This window comes from Bufo gargarizans, chromosome 2, assembly GCF_014858855.1.
Source record: "Bufo gargarizans isolate SCDJY-AF-19 chromosome 2, ASM1485885v1, whole genome shotgun sequence".
NCBI classification, from domain to species: domain Eukaryota; kingdom Metazoa; phylum Chordata; class Amphibia; order Anura; family Bufonidae; genus Bufo; species Bufo gargarizans.
Genome location: NC_058081.1, coordinates 328,572,463 through 328,595,111, shown reverse-complemented (window position 1 = coordinate 328,595,111; position 22,649 = coordinate 328,572,463). Strand labels below are relative to the sequence as shown.

Sequence of the window (22,649 nt, the reverse complement as noted above, 5' to 3'; positions counted from 1 at the left end):
TTTAGGTGTTTTAAAGATGGCTTCCTGTTTCTAGGTAATGTAGAACATGGCTACCTATCTCCAGGTTATCCATAGCATTGTTCCCTGTTTGTAGGTGATTCGTAACATGGCTGTCTGTCTCTGAGTAATGTAGAACATGCCTGCCTCTTTGTAGGTGATTTGTAATATGGCTGCCTATCTATAGGTGATGTTATCATGTTGATAATAAGGCTAACACAGAGGAGTAAGAGCTGCTCCTATATATAGACTAACAGACATCATGCTGAGATGTTGCTTTAGAAAGAGATACTGAATGTCAGGGGTCACAGGACATTTGTGTGAGGATCACATTAATGACAGGCAGCGTGTTTCCCATGCACCACTCCAATTGCTCTGTGCTTAACTTGGAATGGCCTTCCACCATTTGTTTTTTATAGATTACACAAATAAAATACTGACGTTTTAATGGAAGGCTCTGGTGCCTGAGATTGTTCTTACTGAGAGTATTACAGGGTTACATTACCAATGCCATGTTTAGTCCTATTCTGTTATTCTGCAATTTTTTTTATACAGACTACTGAAAGATATGAAAGACCAAGTAAGATATGGGAGCAGAAAATATGTACATAAAAAAATATTTGATTTGATTTTCTATTCTGTAAAAAAAAAAGAAAAGAAAAGACGGAATAAACCTTCATGTTTATATTTAGAGATGTGCATACATTCTGTATGTTTTTGGAAGCAGTGTTTTACTGTAACCCTATTTCAGCCTTCCTTAGCCTCTACTATTCCTAAAGTTTTTTGCCCAGAATTACATATGTCTGCATCAAGAATCTGTTGTGGTACAAATTGACACAATTTTGGCTCAACTACAGTTTCTACACTTTTTTCGACATGCCTGTCAAGAGGATGGGGCTTAAGGGGAAGGGGGGAGCCTTTTATGAAATCGGAGTGAAAAGTACTGATCCCATAGGACAGAGGGATAAAACTTAACATTTATTTTAGGTCGAACTAAAATTAAAGACAACAGAGGAGGAGCCTCTAGACAAAACAAATATAACAAAACAGCCCAGCAGGCAAACTAATACATACAAAAGCAGTGTGACCAAAGATTTGAAAAGAAGCAGGAACGCTCTCACCCGGTTTGTTGTTCAGGATGTCTCGTAGAGAAGACTGGGGGTGAAGAACGGTCCTTGGATGCTTCTCGTTCACACGCGAATAATAGATGAGCCCCTTTTAGGATGGTTGGAGGCAAGGTGGTTAGCCCTAGGCAACCCTAAGAGGGGGGGCAGGGGCTATTATGCCCTACCTATCTATACGGGGACTTACCCCGCAAGGAGCGTCCCCGTCCGGATGCCTGTCCCTGTGGGGACAGAAACCCTAGTAGTCCCTAATAGATGCTCCCTACGTGTCACGTTTCAGTTCGTACACAGAATATCATCAGGGGAGATAGATGGTACACACAGGGCTATGGATTGGGCCTGTGCGACCAAAGAGACAAAGAAGGTATTTTTAGGAAATGGGTCAGAAGCCTAAGAGAGTGTGAGGCCAGTCAGGCTAAGACACACAAGGCATGACCATAATGGACGTGTTATTCTAAATAGATGCACCAATGGGTGCCAACTATGCAATAACAATGGGCCTCAGGGAAGATCAATCCAGGGGCGGGCTGTCGGCCCGCCCCTGGATTGATCTTCCCTGAGGCCCATTGTTATTGCATAGTTGGCACCCATTGGTGCATCTATTTAGAATAACACGTCCATTATGGTCATGCCTTGTGTGTCTTAGCCTGACTGGCCTCACACTCTCTTAGGCTTCTGACCCATTTCCTAAAAATACCTTCTTTGTCTCTTTGGTCGCACAGGCCCAATCCATAGCCCTGTGTGTACCATCTATCTCCCCTGATGATATTCTGTGTACGAACTGAAACGTGACACGTAGGGAGCATCTATTAGGGACTACTAGGGTTTCTGTCCCCACAGGGACAGGCATCCGGACGGGGACGCTCCTTGCGGGGTAAGTCCCCGTATAGATAGGTAGGGCATAATAGCCCCTGCCCCCCCTCTTAGGGTTGCCTAGGGCTAACCACCTTGCCTCCAACCATCCTAAAAGGGGCTCATCTATTATTCGCGTGTGAACGAGAAGCATCCAAGGACCGTTCTTCACCCCCAGTCTTCTCTACGAGACATCCTGAACAACAAACCGGGTGAGAGCGTTCCTGCTTCTTTTCAAATCTTTGGTCACACTGCTTTTGTATGTATTAGTTTGCCTGCTGGGCTGTTTTGTTATATTTGTTTTGTCTAGAGGCTCCTCCTCTGTTGTCTTTAATTTTAGTTCGACCTAAAATAAATGTTAAGTTTTATCCCTCTGTCCTATGGGATCAGTACTTTTTGCTAATTTTTGGGATTTAGTGGGCCTGTTTGACATATCTGGCCCTTTAGTTAACTGAAATCGGAGTGGCCTAAGATGTGCCTTTGCAAGAAATAAAAAACTGTACAATTCTGGCATAAAAATCAGTCTCAATGTAAGCCAACCAATAGTTGGTAGAGAGTAAGAGAAAAGTGTCATTCCTCGCACCAGATATATCATCCAGCCTAAGCAATTGTGATAAATTTGGCGCAGGTCTAGTCAGCCGCCCTGAGTATACACCATCTTTAAGATTAGTAAATCTGGATCTCTGAACCTTTTTTGGTAGCGTATATCTGTAATTAAATTCAAGACCCAACGGCTGCATTTCTTCCATTCTGTCCCTGTGAGAAAACATAATTTATGTGCTGTGCTATGGCAGTCCATCTATGTTATAGGTACACCATTGACAGTAATGTAAAAAAATTTGTTGGCTTTTATAAAAAAAACGTTTAGGTTGCTGACACAAATGCGGGTGATTCAGATCCACAAAAGGTACTGTATAGAGCATTTAGCTAGTACAGTACTTGTAAAAGTTTTCTTTTAGTGTTGAAGGATCGAAACATAACTCCTAGAGCAACAAGTACTGTACACTATTACATCATTATTGACTATTGTACATACCCTCTGAAGTTCTTGATTCTTTTCTTCAAGTTGTGTTTCCAGGTGCCTCATTCTTTCCTCAATATTCCCATGTCTTTCTTCTGCCTATGAAAAAAAACATAAGGAGCTGATCTGAAATGTATGCACTCCAGCAGGTAATGTGTTCCTCAATTAAGGTACAAGACAAAAGCAAGCTACTACTAACTGCAAACTTACTCTAGGAAAGGAAATAGTACATAAGCAGGTAGCTGGACAGCATTGCTTGAAATGTGTCAGCTAAAAGAGGCCTGCTACATCCAAGCACTAGCAGAACTTTGGGTTTATTTATGAGCAATGAAGTCAGCCAAATGTAACATGCAGACTGTGCATGGTTTGAACACAAACCTCATATTGGAAATCATAAGCCCCTAAAGCACTAAGCTGCATGATGGTTGATTATCAATAATTAAAGCATAAAAGAAGAAAATAAAGGATGGAATGAAAACAAAATCAGATGGAGTCTATTCAGCAATAGAAAGTAAAGTCCTGTAGGACTACCTTCCTACGTATGGAGATCATTTCTTGTAGCTTAGCTTCCATAACATATTGATAATCATCAGATGAGGTAGAAGAAGTTGGATCAGACTAACAAGTCAAGGAAAAGGAGAGGGACAAAGTTGATAAAACTGGAATAAAAGGCCACAAAAGACTAAAGAAAAGGGCACAAAATGCTTAAAATAAAATATGTGACAATGTCAATTTGATCAATAACAGACTAAAAAGAAAATTAAACAGCAAAGTGAAGTAATCTACAGCTAAAATAATGGGATGATGTGGTACTCGTATTGTTGACAGACAATTTCTTGTGCAAAACCAATATTCCTAAAGCTCTGTTCTCACAAGCGACATGGTTGCTGGTTATAACAGAGCCATCATTTGGAGTGCAGGCTGTCATGGGCAAGAACTGTTCTCCTTTTATACCTTTGCTTTATTCTGCATTTAACTTGTGTGTTACTTTTTCAGCTGTAAAGCTCTTCAGAATATGTCGGTATTATATACACTACTCAACATTGAAATTGCAACTCCACGAAGGACAAGCAATAAGGTTATGCAAATATAGGGAGTAAAAGCTGTTTCTAAGATTAGCAGGTTTTCAAATTTTCAAGCACCTAGCTCCAGTCTGTGGCTTGTAGGAGGGGCATAAAAGTTAGATTAAAAGCAAAATTTCCTTGAAACCTCCGGTTTATTGGCTTGCCAATTATCAACACTACAAATTTGTACCACTACACAGGGACAAAAGCCATGCCCACACAAAAAATGGTTTTATAAAAGTATACAAGCTTTATTACATCAAATAAAAGACAAAAAACAATGAATGCACATATAACTCAGGGGAAATACTGTCAGAAAGGTAACAATGACCCAAATGGACTGAGGTCTATCACCATTCTTGATCAGGAACCATGGAATTTATGAAATTATTTTATATTATTTTGCACTTTGCACAGTTTTTATGTGTGGGTTTATCAGGCGTTTGACATAATTATGAATTATATGGTTTTCACTTCTCATACAATAATACACTATATTTTCTATGGGCCCATCTAATTCTATCTACACACTAACATTGCACTTTTGCACTTCTGCACTTTACTGATGGGTTTTTACTTTTTTTAATGTTTTTTACTTTTTTTGTTCATGCACTGTCACTTTAATGTGAATCATATTTTTAAAATTATTATATTATGTGTTAAAGTAAATAACGGTATTTTCACGAGTATATGTATGTTATGAGTATGTACCCATGGATCCGGTTTGTTAGCAATATTGTGGATAGAGTTTTGAGTTACACATGCTGGAATACATCAATTCATCTTTTGATCATGCTTGGAAATAGGAACACACTGGACTGTTTATGTTTGTATCCATGACAGCGGTATTCATGCGCTTTGTATAGGCTGGTTGAGTGCGCCATTGAGGTGCGCTGCATGGCTGCGCGACATGGTGGCGTTGTCACAGGCCTTGGTAGGCGGACTGGATCGCTGACGTGCGCTCTGCTCCTCCCTCCGATGCTGTGTACGCCGCCATGATGACGCAGCGTGCATCACCCAGGAGGTATGCGCCGATACACGCCACCTAATTTAGTTTCTGGCGCCATATATGGATATATAAAGATACCAGGTCAGCACATAGTTAACCTCCTGATGAAGCCGTGAGGGCGAAATGCGCGTCAAGGTGTTTTTCTGGTTCTCCTATTGTCTCCTTACCCCCGATCATCTCCACAGGTGAGTTCAGAGATGGCTTATAAAATAGTTTTTTCTATTTTTGAGTTCAATATTTTCGGCCTCTATCTATTATGGGACGTCCTTTTTGTAGATACTAGCTACTATTGGATATCGGCTGGGGCTTTATATTACTTCATTTATATATATCCCGTATATATATATTTTTTTTTCTCCTCTATCTCATCGGTGATTATTTCCACTGTTGTGGACATGTATTACACTCTGTTCGGGGGCAGTGAGACTTGGGGGGGGGGGGCTGTGATTCTATATAGCATATTTAGGTCATTGTTACCTTTCTGACAATATTTCCCCTGAGTTATTTATATGTGCATTCATTATTTTTTGCCTTTACTTGATGTAATAAAGCAGTATATTTTTATAAAAACATTTTTTGTGTGGGCATGGCTGTTGTCCCTGTGTAGGGGTACAAATTTGTAGGTTATATGGTTGTATATGCATGCCTTTGTTGATGCTGGATGGGAATTATTTTTTTTCATTGTTTATCACTGTTCAACGTTGCATGTCCTGGTGGTTGGGAAAACAATGATAAACTGAAATGACAGCAAGAGGTGCACAAAGGCAAACCTCTGCAATGACGGATCGTCTGATTGGAAGAATGGCACGTAGTGATCAATTCTGTACTGCAAGTGAAATTGGAAGTTATATACCAAGCCTAGGATGGCAAACAGTGTCTAGACAACACATCAGAAGGCATCTGCATGACATTGGGCTACAAGCCATAGGTCCAGCTACAGGTGTTAATTTGACCTCACACCACCACTCTCAAAGGCTGTCATGGTGCACAGAAAGAAAGCAATGGAGTCTAGAATGGAGGACTATCCTCTTTAGTGAATGAATCACGCTTTTGTCTCAGATTAAATGATAGCCGGAGAGTTGCCTGTAGATCATGGGGGTAACACCATGATGAGGCCTTCACAAGGGAACATCACACAGATCCTACTCCCGGGATTATGCTGTTGGGTGGCATAAGGTATGGTAGTCAGACCCCTCTAGTCTTCGTTTCAGGTACAGTAACACAGTAATAGCTTGGCATTACATTGATTTGGTTGTAGAACCAGTGTTATGGCCATTTCTTCAAAGTGTCCCATGAGTCATTTTTCAACAGGACAATGCCAGGCTGCCTGTTGCTTTTGCTACTGTGAGCAGCCTGTGTGGCCTAAACATGCTACCGAGGCCTGCAGCATCTCCGGACTTGTCTCCCATCCAGCATATCATGCATGTCATTGGTCGGGAATTGCAAAGGGAGCTGCCAGCAGTGGATCTTGATTTGTGTGCCCAAGTGCATTCAGTTTGGCAGAACATCCCTTAATAACCTAGCTGATAGCATGCCATGGCATGTATTTCTGCGTGTGGTGCTAATACTCGATACTGAATAAATAAAATGTTTTGAACATTATGTCTCCAGTTTTTATCATTTGCATATCATTTACATGTTGCTTCCACATTGTTTCCACAATGTTTCCTTCTTGGTGTTGCAATTTTAATGTTTTAATGAGGAGTATAAGTAAAGATTATTACAGCTATGTCAGACCTATTTTATGATGGACACCACTGAACTCTATAGGACGCCACTGTGTTTAATGGAGCCAGAACATTTAAGGACAGGAATAGAATTACTTATAGAATAAGAATAGATACTGCAAAAACTGATGGAAACCAAAGCAGACCTTATGAACCCGACCGTGGATAGGAACTAAGAATTTGGATTAATGAGGAAGAGGGTTTTTTTTGCAGCAAAAATTGCATATTGTTAGGATATAATGGCTTTATTCTGTGTAATAGAATAATACTTTGAGCATACAGCAACCATAGTCAAACATGGGCTTTGTAGTAAAGATTTAGTGAAAATGATAAAAAAAAAGAAACATAAAAAATAAGATGCTTGCAAAGACACACACTAGGGTTTCTTCAAATAAAATAAAAAAGTATTTAGTGTATTTCACCTTGAGAAGCATGACTGGGAAATAAAGCAACTGACAGATATAAAGTGTCCCCAATAAAAGTCTAGAGAGACATTTTTACAAGAGTCTTCAATATATTTAGAGAGTAGGTTATGATATGTTCAATGAAAGTAAAGCGGCTTTAAACACAAATGAAACAGGTTTTCTTCAGATAAACTTATGACTTTATTTAACAGTGAAAAAATTTTTTTTTTTTTTTTTTTTTTTTATGGATCCTTCATATGAAATGGAAACAATCTCCAGTCTATCTCTCATTTATTTAACCACCTGTAACGATCTCATACTATTTACTTACTGCTGGAGTTCTAAGATAGAGTAAAACAGGCTATAAAACATTAAAGGGTTTCTGCACTTTCATTTAACTAATGATCTATCCTCTGGATAGATCATCAGCTTCTGATCGGCAAACAGTAAGAAGGCCGCGGTGCTGCTGGAGCGCCGCTGCCTTCTCAAACAGCTGATCGGCGGGGGTCCCGGGTGTCGGACCCCCGCCGATCAGAAGCTGATGATCTATCCAGAGGATAGATTATCAGTTAAATGAAAGTGCAGAACCCGTTTAAATGTCAACTGAACTGAACACATTTGTATGGGGGCCCCCCCAGACTGGAACAGGCAGTAAGGTTTCAGGACATTGTACGGTGTTAAGCAGTGGCTGAGCCAGACAGACATGTATGAGTGGATCAAAAGAGATAGCTATCAGCCAACTGATACAGTATGTGTATGGCCAGCACTACACATGACCTTGTCCCGTTGGTGAGCACTACAGATCTCAAGCAGACTCCCTAATACTGCAGAAAATCTCATCAATACCACCCTGGTTTATCTGGATTTGCTGGATGCATTAACCAGTCCTATCTGATATATCAGTGAGTGGTATGTGCACTGTCCTGGTAATTGAGTTGCCTTGGAAAGAGCAATTCTTAGCTCATCTTACAAACTAGGCAATTAGATCTTGATAGACATAGTTTAAGAAGCAGCATCATGACCTTCAAAGGCTAACAGTCTCCATTAACTGTGCAGTCATGATGTTTCTTGCATTTACTTTAGATCAGAATTTTTTTAAATTTTTAGTACTATATCACAGCACCATGTGAGTGGCCAGTTCAAGTCAACGTGACACTAAAATTCTTTCCAAACTAGCATCTATCTGTAAACATGTAATTTTCTTTTACAGAGGCTTAGCATTCTGCTCGTTACTTGATGGTCCTGTCTATTTGCTTTAACAGGGTAAATAGACAGAAAGTGGACAACTTTAAAGTACGAAAAAGCTATGCAAGTATTTTATTAGGCAGTCATATGTTAACTGGAATAGTTAAGCTGCAGGCTTTAAAAGGAACCTGTCACTGGACCATTAAAGGGAGTCTGTCACCTCTAGCAATCCCTATTAAGTACAATAATACAGGTATAGAACACCTGCCACTGACTCCAGATCAGTCATTTGTATACCAACATTCACCCCCATTTCCCTGCTGTGTGCACACAAACTGGCCGAGGACTCAAAGTCCTCTCTATTATGCGCGCAGGCACAGGAGTCCTCTCAATGCAGTGCATGGCTGGTTTGTGGGCGTACGGCAGGGGAATGGAGGTGACTATTGACTTACAAATGATGTATGCGTACAGGAGTCCTCTCCATTACGGTATGTTAGCACAGCAGTCTGGGCCGGGCATTTTAGCGCAGTTTTTTGTGATTTAGACTCCACATCTGCAGTACTACTCATGTAGGTAATAGGTAATAGTCCAGAATTGTTGTGACAGATTTCCTTTATTAACATATAGAATCTATAATAAGACAGTGGGAGAAACTTACTAAGGAAAATGCACCCGAATTCTAGCACAAATTGCTCCAAAAATGGAGTACATGGCACACGCCAAATTTATGATTTGGTTTTAATACTTTTAGCATTTTCCTCAATGGTTTTAAAAAGTGTCTAGTAAAAGTACAGTACTTGGTAAAGGAGACTGGTTATATTTATTAATGCATATGCCATTTTTTTTCCGACAGTGGTGTCAAATTTATCATTTTGCATGCACCAATTTGATAAATTTTGTGCAATTTGTACTATTTTCACAAGCTCAGAAAATGATGGGAGTAATCTATCAATATGAAACTTTTTGTTCTTTTTTGGAGTGTGAGCATGTCATGAAGTCTTTTTTTTTTGACAAGTTTACAAAATGTTCCAAAAGTTTTTTGCACAAAATACCTATGGATTTTTCTGTCTAAAGACTGAGGGGGAGATTTATTAAAACCAATGTAAAGAAAAAGTGGCTTATTCACCCACAGCAACCAATCAGATTCCATCTTTCACTTTCCAAAAGAGCTTAGAAAAATAACAGTTGGACTCTGATTGGTTGCTATGAGCAACTAAGCCAGTTTTTCTTTATATCGGTTTTGATAAATCTCCCCCTAAACATTTACTACAAAGGCTCCTTCAATTTGTACACGACCACTGGAGTAGACTTGCAACTTTTTTTCAGAATTGATAAATCTGGCTATACTTTAGTCAATGTAAACTGCTGAGCATGGCGCAAACCATCCTAAAATAGGCAAAATCAGTCCACTTTTTGTGGGGCAGTTCACTTGATACATTACCCCGTGTGTTTTACTGCAATACTGATAAATCTCCCCCAGTGTATTACAGTTAGAGCTTTAAAGTCAGGGATTGTCTCACTTCAGCAAATAACATTTATTATGTAGAGTAAGTCAATATAAGGCTTTTACTAATGTATTGTCATTGTCCATATTGCCTCCTTTGCTGGCTAGATTAATTTTTCCATCACATTATACACTGCTCGTTTCCATCGTTACGACTACCCAGCAATCCATCAGTGGTGGTCATGCTTGCACAATATAGGAAAAAACTCTACCCACTCTGGTGGCCGGGACTTTGGGACTGCATATAGGCTAGTGCTTTTTCCTATTCTGTGCAGGCACGACCATTGCTGCTGGATTGCAGGGTGGTCGTAACCAAGGAAATGAGCAGTGTATAATGTGATGGAAAAATGAATCCAGACAGCAAAGGAGACAATATGGACAATCACAATACAACTTTGTCTACATGATAAATGCTATTTGCTGAAGTTAGACAACTCCTTTAATTAAAACCTCTTTACAGATGACACACAACAGCAGACAACATGCGTATGCAGTTATATAAATTTGCTTTATTTGGATCTTAAAAGGGTATCAGAAACCATCTTGCTTCTCTAGTTTCTTTCAGGATACGGCCACACTTTCAGGTTCTGTAATTCAGTTTTAGAAGGAAAAATCAGGAGTGGATCATAAAAGGAGCTAAAGTACGAAGAACAGACTCTACTTCTCTTTTTTTGAATTCACGCCTGGTTTTGGCCTCCAAAACTGCATAAGAAACCTGAACGTGTGGCCATACCTTTAAGGGTTCACCCTTATCAACAAAACAAGACTTCCTACCTAGTTCATTTATCTTCAATCATATTTGGTTATGAATGTAATATTCCTTCCTCTATCGAATATCGTTTTCTCAAAATTTTACATGCACAACATAAAATAAAGTTTAAAAAAAGTGATGAAACATCCCATGAGCAAATTAAATAAAAATGTAATAAAAACAAGCAAGTAATATATTAATTAATAAAGCTCAATGGATCTCCATGACTTGTAAAGAATAAGTAACCAGTGTCTCATGACAAAATATTCACCCCCGCATATTCCAACATCCACCAGCTGTGGCAGAGCAAATGAGACAAATAGGTTCTTCAGAAGAACTTTCCATTGGTTCAGTACCTTAGTAAGGGCTGCTATTCTCTGAGCCAGCTCGGCTTCCACTTCCGGCAATGTTTCTGCCTTTCTCATTGTCTGCTGCAGCTTCTGTTCAGCCAGTTCCAAACGTTCTTGCAGCTGTCTGTTTTTCTCTTCCATCTACACTTCAGAAAAAGGAAAAAAAATTGTACTTTAAAAATAATCACAAGAATGTAACTTTAATCAAAGTATACCAAGTTAGAAAGTTTGACTGAAGCCACCTTTTCATTGTTCACATATAAAACAGTTCTACATAATAAATTGGGTAACTTTTTAAATAGATTGCATTGCTTGTCTTCCACTAGTATTCAGTCACATTATATATTAAAGTCCAGAGCTGCATTTATAGTTCTACCGGTTGTTGTGGAAAAGGGGTGACACAAACACAGTTAGTTCTGCATACTTCAGATTAGTTTACGCGTCCGGTGTAAATATTTCCCAGCATGCAAATCACTAGAACAAGCTTTGATAGACATGTATGTACCTTTAAACTATAATACAGTCTGTCAAATACAACAAGAAAATATATCAAATCATAACTATATTAAAAATTAAAGACCCAGAACATGCAACGTGCCTCAAACAGCATCCGAATCAACATGCTAATTACATTTATACTGTATACACTATTTTTTATGCAGAAAAAGTTCTAAAGAATTACAAATGAACTATGTGAGAAAAAAGACGAATTATAAACAGTCCTTTCAGAAAAAAAAAAAGCTTTAATGAACTGAATGCTAAATCAGTAACTGAATGTTATTGATGTTTCTGCACACCTGGGACTTAGATTTATGGCTGCCAGTACGACAAAGGTAATGCATTACTATTCAGAAAATTATTTAAAATAAGGAGCCGCATAATTGTTATATATATACATAACATGTGCATTGGTAGAAAGCAGAACATACACTATGGGCGCTGTACTACATTAAAAGGGTTATTCCATGATTAATGTAGGAAATGAAAATCAGAAATCATATAGTGCATGACAATCAAGGCTAGAGCCAGCCCCGTACCACACATAGATCTGGAGCTTGAGCCATTCATTGCTCCTATTGCTCTGCACCAGAGGGGTTGCTTTCTCAGGGGTTGTGTCTTTTCTGCTGCAGCTGGTTGTTGTTGAAGGATGGAAGTGAGCATGTGCATCCATCTCAGTGAGGTGGACAGAGAAATTAGAAAAATAACAAACAGAGGGTGGCGCTATACAGAAAGATTTAACTGAATAGCAGTGGCTATACTAAAATTTTTATTGCAGCTATAAAAGTATTTAGATCCAGGTGCTGGTTTGAAAACTGTAGAATATTTTTGGTGGGACAAACCCTTTAAAGGGAACCTGTCACCAGGATTTTGGGTATAGAGCTGAGGACATGGGTTGCTAGATGGCCGCTAGCACATCCGCAATACTCAGTCCCCATAGCTCTGTGTGCTTTTATTGTGTATAAAAACCGATTTGATACATATGCAAATTAACATAAAAGAGTCATATCTTACTTGTGTGAGCACAGAAGAGTCGTATTTTCAAGCTCTGACTCATCTCAGGTTAATTTGCATATGTATCAAATCGGTTTTTATACACAATAAAAGCACACAGAGCTATGGGGACTGGATATTGCGGATGTGCTAGCAGCCATCTAGCAACCCATGTCCTCAGCTCTATACACAAAATCCAGGTGACAGGTTCCCTTTAAGCTGGCAGCCCTTACTAAACAGACCTCCACTAGAAATTTGAGAAATAATAAAAACATATATTAGCAAATAACCGAGGGAGATATTTTTATACCTATAGTAACTTCTGATAATTCAATACAGGAAACAACAAGGGAAGGTGAAGAAAAGGTAAGGTAGGAAGATGGACAAGAAGAAACATAAGATAAAGTAGAGGAAGAAGGAATGAAAGAACACAACACACAATGAAAAAATAGCATGAACAAGAAGCGATAGAAAAACAAAAATAATAAAATGAGAAAAAAGAAGAAGAGGAATGAAAGGATAAGGCTGAACAAAGAAAAAACACAAATGAAAAAGCAAACAAGTAAGACAAAAATGAGGAAAGCAGTAGAATAATGCCGCTTTCACACAGTCAATGTTTGGTCCGTGATTTTCATTAAGTGATTGTGAAACAAAACCAGGTGCAGGTCAAAAACATGAAAATAGATGCATATCCTTCCCTTATACCCTATCTCTGTTATAGGTTCAACTCCTGGTTTTGGCTCACAATCACTGATGGAAATCACTGACCAAACACAGACTGTGGGAATAAGGCCTTATGATGCATTTAGACGCACCAATTATCGGACAGATTATCGGGAGCGACCATTCCTGCAAACAGTTGTGCCAGACAATCTGCCCGTCTGAATGTTCCACTGATCACCCGATGAACGAGCAAAATGCTCATTCATCAGCTGATCCTGTTGCTCATGCAGGCACCACCGATCATGGCTTCTGAGCAAAAGATTGTGTGGCCTAAACAGCGATCTGCTGCTCAGAAGCCATGATTCTGTATGAGGATGAGGGATCGCTATAGCAAGCAGCCGAGTGAATCAGCAGCCTACTGTCGGGAAGGAACACTTCCTTCCCGACAAATCGATGTCTACATCGCCCTGTGTAATCCCAGCTTTAGAGTTTAAAAAGAATGAAAGTGAAAAGAGAAAGAATTAGGAAAAACAACAAGAGGACAGAGAAAGAAGTCTGAGAAGACGAAGAACAAGAGAAAACAAGAATCCGTAAAATTAAGAATGTAAGGAATAAAAAGAATAAGAAAAAAATACAAAGAAAAAAAGACCAGCATTGAAGCAATGATAGCAAAAAGAAGAATGAGGAAACAAAGAATAACAAGAAAAAAACGATGAGGGAAAAGGGAAGAATGATGATAGTAAAAGAAGAATTTCGAGATAAAGACGAAAGAGAATAAAAATGGGAGTAAAAAGATTGATTGGTGAAAGAACAATAAGAAGGTAAAGAAATACAACAAAAAAGTAGAGTAATAGGTAAAAACAAGGAGAAAAAATGAACAGAAAAATAATGTAAGTAAAAAGAACAAAGAATAGTAAATAGAAGTCTCAATGTAAATATTTTAAATATTCTGATAATGTAATCTATGCTGTAATCTTAAAGGGAACCTGTCACTGGGATTTTGTGCATAGAGCTGAGAACATGGGTTTCTAGATGGCCGCTAGCACATCCGCAATACCCAGTCCCCATAGCTCTGTGTGCTTTTATTGTGTAAAAAAAAAGATTTAATACATATGCAAATTAACCTGAGATGAGTCCTGTCCCTGACTCATTTCAGGTACAGGACTCATCTCAGGTTAATTTGCATATGTATCAAATATTTTTTTTTACACAATAAAAGCACACAGAGCTATGGGGACTAGGTATTGCGGATGTGCTAGCGGCCATCTAGCAACCCATGTCCTCAGCTCTATACACACAATCCCGGTGACAGGTTCCCTTTAATTATACTCAACAGTTAGGCAAATGCACTCATTCTGAATGGAATGTTAAGGATTTTAAAGTTTTGATCCAACATCAGGGTGGCTTTTTCATATTTGTGCTACTAGAAGCAATTCGAAAGTGTAGATATTATTTTTTTGATTTCAACATTTTTATTGATGTTTTCCTTTTCAACAAAAGTATCAGCATATCAAGGCTGTATATAAACATGTCAAGGTGGACGCAACCACCAAAGAGGTTAAGTCAGTCACAAAATTTCCATTATTATGGACAGCATGGCATAACACTGACATACAGAGTAGATATTATTTTTAACAGTGCAAAATACTAGTTAGAATTTGGTTGCTAAAACTGTAGAAATATGTTTAGCGTAGGACCTGCCTGACTGAGACCACCTTGGCGCGGGTAGGCGGGCACAGATGTGTTTTGATCAAAATATATTGTCTGAGAGTCATAGATTTTATCATACCAGAATGAGGGCTTAGTCCATGTATAATGTTTGCATCTTTTGTGTTAGTGCATTATTTTCTGTGATTTTTTGTTTATAAATGTTGCCATGTACATCCACATATTCAGTTATCATATTGTGCAGGATGTTTTGCATCTTTTTTCTTAGATTTTTGATAAAACTGTAGAAATGCCTGTATTTTGTTTATGGATGTTTATATAATTCTGTGCATGTGTTAAATATGTTAGACAGCTACCTTAAAAGCCATCATAATCACAGGAAGCAAGGGCATGTTAAATGTGGATGTAAATTCCAGGTTGTTAAAATACATAAGCTGAAAAATATACTGAACCTGACGTAAAATAGCTTCTTTGTTTGCCAGCTCGTTTTCCAGCTTATCATTCATATCATGGATGGACGTTGCTTCCCTCTGTGCACTGAGATATCGCTTCTCAAGGGTTGTGATTCGTTCCTCCATATCTTCTTTTTGAGCCATGGCCTGAAATTCACAGAAGTACATTGTAATATTCATAACTGCAGGTTAAAGACTCAAGATCATCACTATGTGATCATGTAGGCATCATAAACAACATTTAAGGTATTATAAGGCAGTTTGGGATCTGGCATACTTTTTGGAGAATAAAACAGCAAAAAGAGCTTCACACTTATTTATCATCCATCCCTTGTCAGATAGAAGGGCAGTATGCACCCAAACTATTACTGTAGGAGAGGAAGTGTCTTGTGGGGGTTCTTAAGATTGGGGTGAAGTCCACAAGAGTTGGGATTTTCTCTCTAGACTGAGTATTAGAAGGGGTCATCACCAGTACTAATGTGTATGGCAAATGCAATAGTCAAAAGTCAATAGTAAGCAACTCTACCTCCCTAATGTCTCTCTGATATTTTGTATTCATTTCTTCTGCCTTTACAAAGTCTTTTCTCGCAGATTCTGCTTCCTGCTCAACCTCCCCAACTCGAGCAGACAATGAAGACAAACGTTCTTTCATTTGGGTCATTTCATAATTCTGCTTCTCCAGTAGTTCTTGAAGTTCCACCATCTGACTGGCTTCATCATTCGAATCAATAGAACCGTTTGACAACCTCTGAAAAATAAGTGAGTACAGTATAAATGAACTTAGATAACAGAATCTTGAATTCATTTAAAATGTGTAAAGCAGGTAAGGATTTTTTTTTTTTTAAGTCAACAATATCTTATTATTATGACATTTCAGATCAAATAGATTAATCAAGTGCTAATCTTACAGATGGCAAACTACTCTATGTGAGTATGGCACCATGGAGTGATATGCTATTTGTGTCTTGTGTCTTGTGACACTAAGCAAATTAGAGTGGTGGGTTACCATGGCTCGACTCTCGAATAGAGCAGCGTGCCATCTGTAATGCTGACACTCGTTACATCCGTATGAAACCAATATTGAATACAGATTTACTCCAAGCATATCAATGGTTACTGAACACAGGTAACTTGGAGAAAGAAAGGTTTAGCAAAGATTTTATTGTAAAAAGTTTAACAATTGTAAAATAAAGTCATAGAAATGTCAAATACTGTATACTTTGTCAATTACTATCCACAAGAGCTCTGTTCGCTGTCAGTGAATTAAAACAGTTGTTTAAATTCTTGACCTTTTCCAACTGCAAATCTCTGCATTTTTCATCAGAGAAAAATGAAAAACATTTCAGTATGTGCATCAGCGGGGAGATCATAGGATGGCTTGATGGAGTCTAAGCAACTCACATTCTAAAGATCCTATACTTGAGGTCAAATCATAACTGTATTTAACTCATTCCATATCACCCACTCAGTGTTTCCAGACTGGATTTTATGGGATGAATGAAATAAAGTTTTAATTTTAACTACCTCCAGTGCCTGATCTTCAGAAAGTACTATATGATTTTGCATCAGTATTTGTAAGCCAAAACCATATGTGGACAGAAATCCAATGAAAAAGATAATGAATTTATGGTCCTTCTCTGCAAGGTGTGAATGAGGCGGTAGACAGTCCATAAAAAGAACAACGCTGGTATAGGAAAAGAGGACCTGCCGCCACTCCTGACGTTTCTGGTTTAGTAAATACTTGCATTCTCAATGAAATTATTATTTTCTTAGAACTCTAAATTGTGCTGTTCCTCCTGGAAATGTATGTATAATCTGACAGGGGGGGTGCTACTATTCTGCTTATCAATGAGCCATGTCCGTACACTATCAGTACTGAATAGACAGCGCCAATAATGATGCGACCAATTAGCTAAGGTAATGTAATGGCCAATGTTTAAATGCTGAGGAATTCCATCGCAAAGTGTGTAGGAAATTTGTATAATGTTTTATTAAGCGATGATTCCGCTTTAGTTGCACAAAAACTGAAAGTTTTATTGATTTGCTGTAGAGCAGTGATAATAACTTTTGACTGCGTAGCCTAAAATTGTATATTTTATGTAGATCAGTTTTGCTAACTTCTTCATGATCTCTGACATCAGCCACTTCATTAAAAGGGAAATTAGCACTTGTGTCTTCAATAATGATAGTGAACACACCACTGAGCACCACCTTGTACTCAATTACCCCATAAAATGACAATTCTAACATTTCTTCACAAACACGGCTAGCTTTCCATGAATCCAGAGCGGGATATGCATATGTTTATTGCCTTTCGGAATGAGAACTTGTATATAAATGAGCTCTATATTACGTCCAATGAAAAGATTGTGAGATCAGCCAAGTTAAGTTTTGAAAAAAAAAAAAAAGTTTATACAATACATACATAATTTCCAAACTCACACACTGTGCCAGGAAGGGCGAGATGGGGTGCTGCTTTATATTTTTAAGAACACTTTTTTTTTTTTTTACATTTAATGACTGTCTCTACTAGTTGATTCAAAGACACATGGCTCAGAAAAGTTTGTTCAAAGTGATGCTGCCAAACTACTAAATGGTTAAAAGAAAAAAGCAGACAAGCTTTAGGACACTTGTACGAGGCTGTGTGACAGACCTGTGTTGTATGGATGTATAATATACTGGCTATAGGCTGGTGTGGGCCCATACTGTACCGTCATGTACCTCTGATTGTTGTCTCCCACAGATTTTATATGAATCGCATGTCCCAATGCAAGCACCGCTTCCCGGGGAACACTACCTAACATTTACTAATCAGGGGGCACCTAGGTTTTGGTATAAAGTGTGCCAAAATGTGATGAAATTTGGTGCAACTAGGTTTAGAGAACGTTTCTGCGTCCTAAAAGGGCCTGTGGCTTACTGGAAAAGAGGTGTGGGTTTTCGGGAAAGGGGGCATGGCTTAAGATGCAACATTTTGCACCTCAATTCTGGTGTAAAATTCTGTCTCAAAGTAAGCCAACCAACAGTTGATACAGAGTTAGACAAAAGTCTCTATCCCTGCCTCACTTTTATTATCCAGTCTGAGCCTGTTATAAATCTGGTGCAAGGCTAGACAGCCTAAGATTACGCCATCTACAGGATTGGTAAATCTGCCCACCGTGCTTCAAGGAAGCATCAGGACATAGGGGAACATTTATTAAGACTGGCATCTGGGACTAATATATTAGCCACAGATAAAGCAACAATTCAGCTCCCTGATATGTACAGCGCATATTATGCGTAGTACCTTGTTTAATATGAAAGATGGCTAGACCATTGTAAAAAAAATACTTTTTACTTTAAGTGTTACCTCTACTGCCTCACAGATTGTAAGCTCACAGATTGAATTGTTAGTTTGTTACTATGTAATGTCTGATCTTGTTTTCCATGATAAAAAGCTGCAGAATATGTTGTCTGTCTCCACTGCTGTGCTGAACATAGTATCAGGATATATTATGGTATATTTGAAACTATGTCAGGAAACAACATTCACCAAATCAATTACTGTAATGATCCATATGACGGGATTGTTTACGACACAAATAAATTACTAATACGCATGACAAAAAGAAAAAAGTCAAGTAGATGTTCACCACGACCCTCTTAGTGACCATGTGAAATCTGGAAACAAGTATGACAACATTGTCAGACAAGAGATAAAAATTAAAACAGAGCGCCAGATAAATAAGACAGGAAACATATCCTGAGGAACTTGGCTGCATTCTGCAATGTTGTAGCAGGGGGTATGGTTAAACAGAATTTTCTGCCCTAGAATAATTTGGCAAGAACATCTATACTAGCAGAAGACACAGCTGTTACTATGTTCAGCATTTCAGAGAGCTGCAACTATGCTATATTCAAATAATTTTATATTATTCTTGTGGCTTTAAGAATCAGGATTTGATACAGGATTACTACCATAGACATGTGGAAGCAGAATGTAATACAATATATAAGAAAATAAACGTTTTTTTTCTCTACGTTACTGAGCTAAGCTACTGTGTTACTGAAGTGGGTGTGGAAACATTAGGGGTCATTTATTAAGACTGGCATTTTAGAAGCCGGTATTAATAACCCCTGTGCTGGAGGTGGATCTGCTGAAGTTATGAAGAGCCGCCGGCCTTTACATAACTACGGAACATCCATTGCCAGTCTAAATGTAAGCCAGCTTCATTGTGTTAACCCACAGATTTTACTTAGGGTTAATCCTAAGGGCAGTCCACTGGTAGTCACACTTTAACCCCTGTACAGGCATCTAAATGTCGCTGCAAGGGAACCACTAGGCCGCTACCAGGGACAAGCCGAGGTCAGGGCTGGTGGAGTAGATGCTAAACAGTCAAAGGTCCAAGTTCTGAGCAGGCAGCAAAGGGTCAATACAGAGGTACGCATCGGGTCAAGCAGCAGAGGGTCAAAATACAGTAAATAGGCAGTAACTTAGCAAGCTAAAGGCGGGTTTACACATCCTGATGTAACAGATGATTGTTGGAAAGGAAGCTTTCTTTCCCGACAGTTGGCTGCTCGTTCAGTGAAGGAGAAAGCTGAATTTTCATGCAGCAATTTCCGTCACAGTATGAGGACAAAGGATTGCTATTGTGATCGCTCATCTGGGCAGTAGATCGCTGTTTAGAAAGCACAATCTGCTGCCCAGAAATAAGAATTGCTATGCCAGCATGAACCACAGGATCACTCGATGGACGTGTCAATGATTTTTTGAGGCTGGTGGCACTTGAGTAGATTATTTTGGTGGTAATTATCATCATTTTCCAGCTCCAGTAAAGCTGGTAATGAGTTCTTACCAGTATATTGAGCTATAGACCTGTATTACTTATAATATTTATCATTCATTATGGTTTTACAATTTGTCCATAAAAATGTTGGCTGTCCGTGATTTTGGGATAAGTTGTCCATAAAAAAAAAAAATTCTGGTTGGCAACCCTGGTGCCCTACACTGTTTATGATAATAATAATATAAACTAAATTGGGAATGTGGAAAACTTTCCAGAACTATTCAACAGAGTTTTCAGAGTGATATTGCTGATGATAATGCACATTAACAAAGTATAACTACTGGGTATGTATCACAGATGAGCAAATGACCTGCAAAAGACCCAAGTGAATGGTTATCAAATAGTGCAGATTCACTTTAAAAGCAATTGTCTCATTAGATAACCCACAAATGGCATTGTCCAGCTTTTACTAAGTGATGGCCTATCCTGAGGATAGGCTATCACTAGTTGATCACTGTTGGACTGACACCATGCACCTCCTCACCACCACCACCACCTGATCAGCTCCATCACCGGAAGATGGTGCTGGTACTACACAGCTCCATCACTGCAGTGGTGCTCCAATTCACATCAGTGGGAGCAGTTCTGTTGTACTGTGCTCCACTACAAGGTTGATGGTGTTGTGTAGTTCCAGTGCTGACATCCGGCAAAGGAAGTACACCCGAACAGCTGATCAGTAGTGGTGTCATAGTGTTAGATCCCTGCTAATCAGCTAATGATGGCCTATCCCGAGGATAGCTCATCATTTAGCAATCCCTCTATAATTTAAACAGCAAAGCTGCTCTAAAGAGTGGCCTCTGCTCTAGTGGATTTGACTTGGACATATACCTATTACAGGGTTGTCCATTAATTTGAAAGGACAATGTGTACCAATTGATTGATAAATATATGTCTTGCTGCATCTTCCCCTGGCAAAAGCAACTGATTTAAGAGAAGGCATTATGTTAAGGATGAGTAAATTAATTCAGAATTAATCAGATTTATACCGAATTTCCCAAAAAGTTTGGATTGCGAGAGAGAGCAACTAGTATGCTACTCTGGATTTCTCAGTAATATATATGTGTTGTCTGGGGGTATTCATTCTCACTACGGAGAGCACCTAGTATACGTAGTACATACATACTGAGTATTCTAGGCAAGGAAATGTCCCTCTGGATTTCAGAGAAAGATATACCTCATTTATCTTGCCTAAGTAGATGAGTTACGGTAAGTGCCAAATATCCATAAATACGCACTGTATGGTTTATACCAAATCGAGTTGATGGGAAAACAAATCAATAAATATTTTTTCCGGTTTCCATTTTGATGATCAGATATGTCATAAACACTTCAAAATACCCCACATTACAGGAAATGGTGGTTTCTCTAACTGGTACCAGCATAAACCTTTCCACACCCAATGTAAATAATATGACCATAATATATTCAGTAATCTTCCTAAACCGTTCCCCACATACACTGACCTATCTATAGCAGACCAACCTCTACCCAAAAGAAACTACTAAAGGCAAAGAACAAAGAGCTGAATAATTTTAAAGTGGTGATAACAAGAAAAATTATTATGTATTTGGTTCATGAACTGGATAATTTGTTGGAAGTGTAAAACAAAGGCTTTGAATAGTCTTTTATAGGTATTAATATAGCAGAACCCTATAAAGGGAACATAATTACAAGGTGTAAATGAAGGAATATTAAAATGACAGTTTTCCGTTGAATAATTTTCTTTAATTAACAGCTCATGCTTCCTGACTTCTTAGCTGCAATTCAGACTATTTTTGAGAGTTACTTAGGGACGCTTACAGTATGTGATTTTTAGTACATCAGGCTTTTTTAATATCATGTCAGAGGCATACGCTGGAAAAAACATGGACTCTACTGTCAACCCCTAAAACTCGCATAGCACTACACAGCACATGAGCAGGAAAATGGGCAATAGAGTTTAAAAAGGAATCCGTCACCAGCGACCTCCCTATCCATCTGTTTGTATACACACATAGCTGTGGTGCACCTGATTAAAACGTCATCTTTCTTTTGTTGATCCGAAGCTCCGTTTCTGAGCTTTGATACTTTCTCTTAATATGCAAATTAGGCCTTTGGTGCGATGAGGGTGTCACCAATGCTTTTGTTGCACCCAAGCTCCACTCCTTTCTGTGGCTAGGCCCTCCCTCTTTGCTTTGCCACTGCCTGGACTGTCAATCAGAGCAGCTATGGAGGAAATGGCCACAGAAAGGAGTGGAGCTTGAGTGCAGTTGCATATGGATGCCGCTGGTTAAGGCCCATTAAAGCCAGCCAAAAAGCAGAAGGTATATTGTCTCTGGTGAAGCCTCATGGGTGTTTTCTGTACCTGAGAGAGAATAGGGGCAGAGAGGAATGAGCCTCATGTAGGAAGATTTCTCTTCGAGTGTTTGGGTTCGTGATGGCCCTCTGGAACCCAGAACTTTCACCCAACAGCTGGCACAAGCAATATCCTTTCTATAGTGTGCTCTATCATGTCTCTCGGCCAGAACATTCTACCCAGTTGGGATACCAAATAACTGTACCTAAGCACAGATTTGGTTGATGGT

The 22,649-nt window shown here is 38.8% G+C and overlaps 1 protein-coding gene across 1 annotated transcript in view; it reads right to left on the bottom strand.

Annotated features, from left to right (window-relative positions):
• The window catches only part of PPFIA2 (PTPRF interacting protein alpha 2), a 439,158-nt gene that overhangs the window by 125,283 nt on the left and 291,226 nt on the right, over window positions 1-22,649 (bottom strand). The window contains exons 7-10 of the mRNA XM_044280550.1: window positions 15,789-16,010; window positions 15,263-15,409; window positions 10,995-11,129; window positions 3,010-3,093 (exon numbers count right to left, since the gene is read on the bottom strand). Coding sequence (XP_044136485.1) covers window positions 3,010-3,093; window positions 10,995-11,129; window positions 15,263-15,409; window positions 15,789-16,010 — 588 coding nt within the window. The remainder of the gene's footprint in view (window positions 1-3,009; window positions 3,094-10,994; window positions 11,130-15,262; window positions 15,410-15,788; window positions 16,011-22,649) is intronic.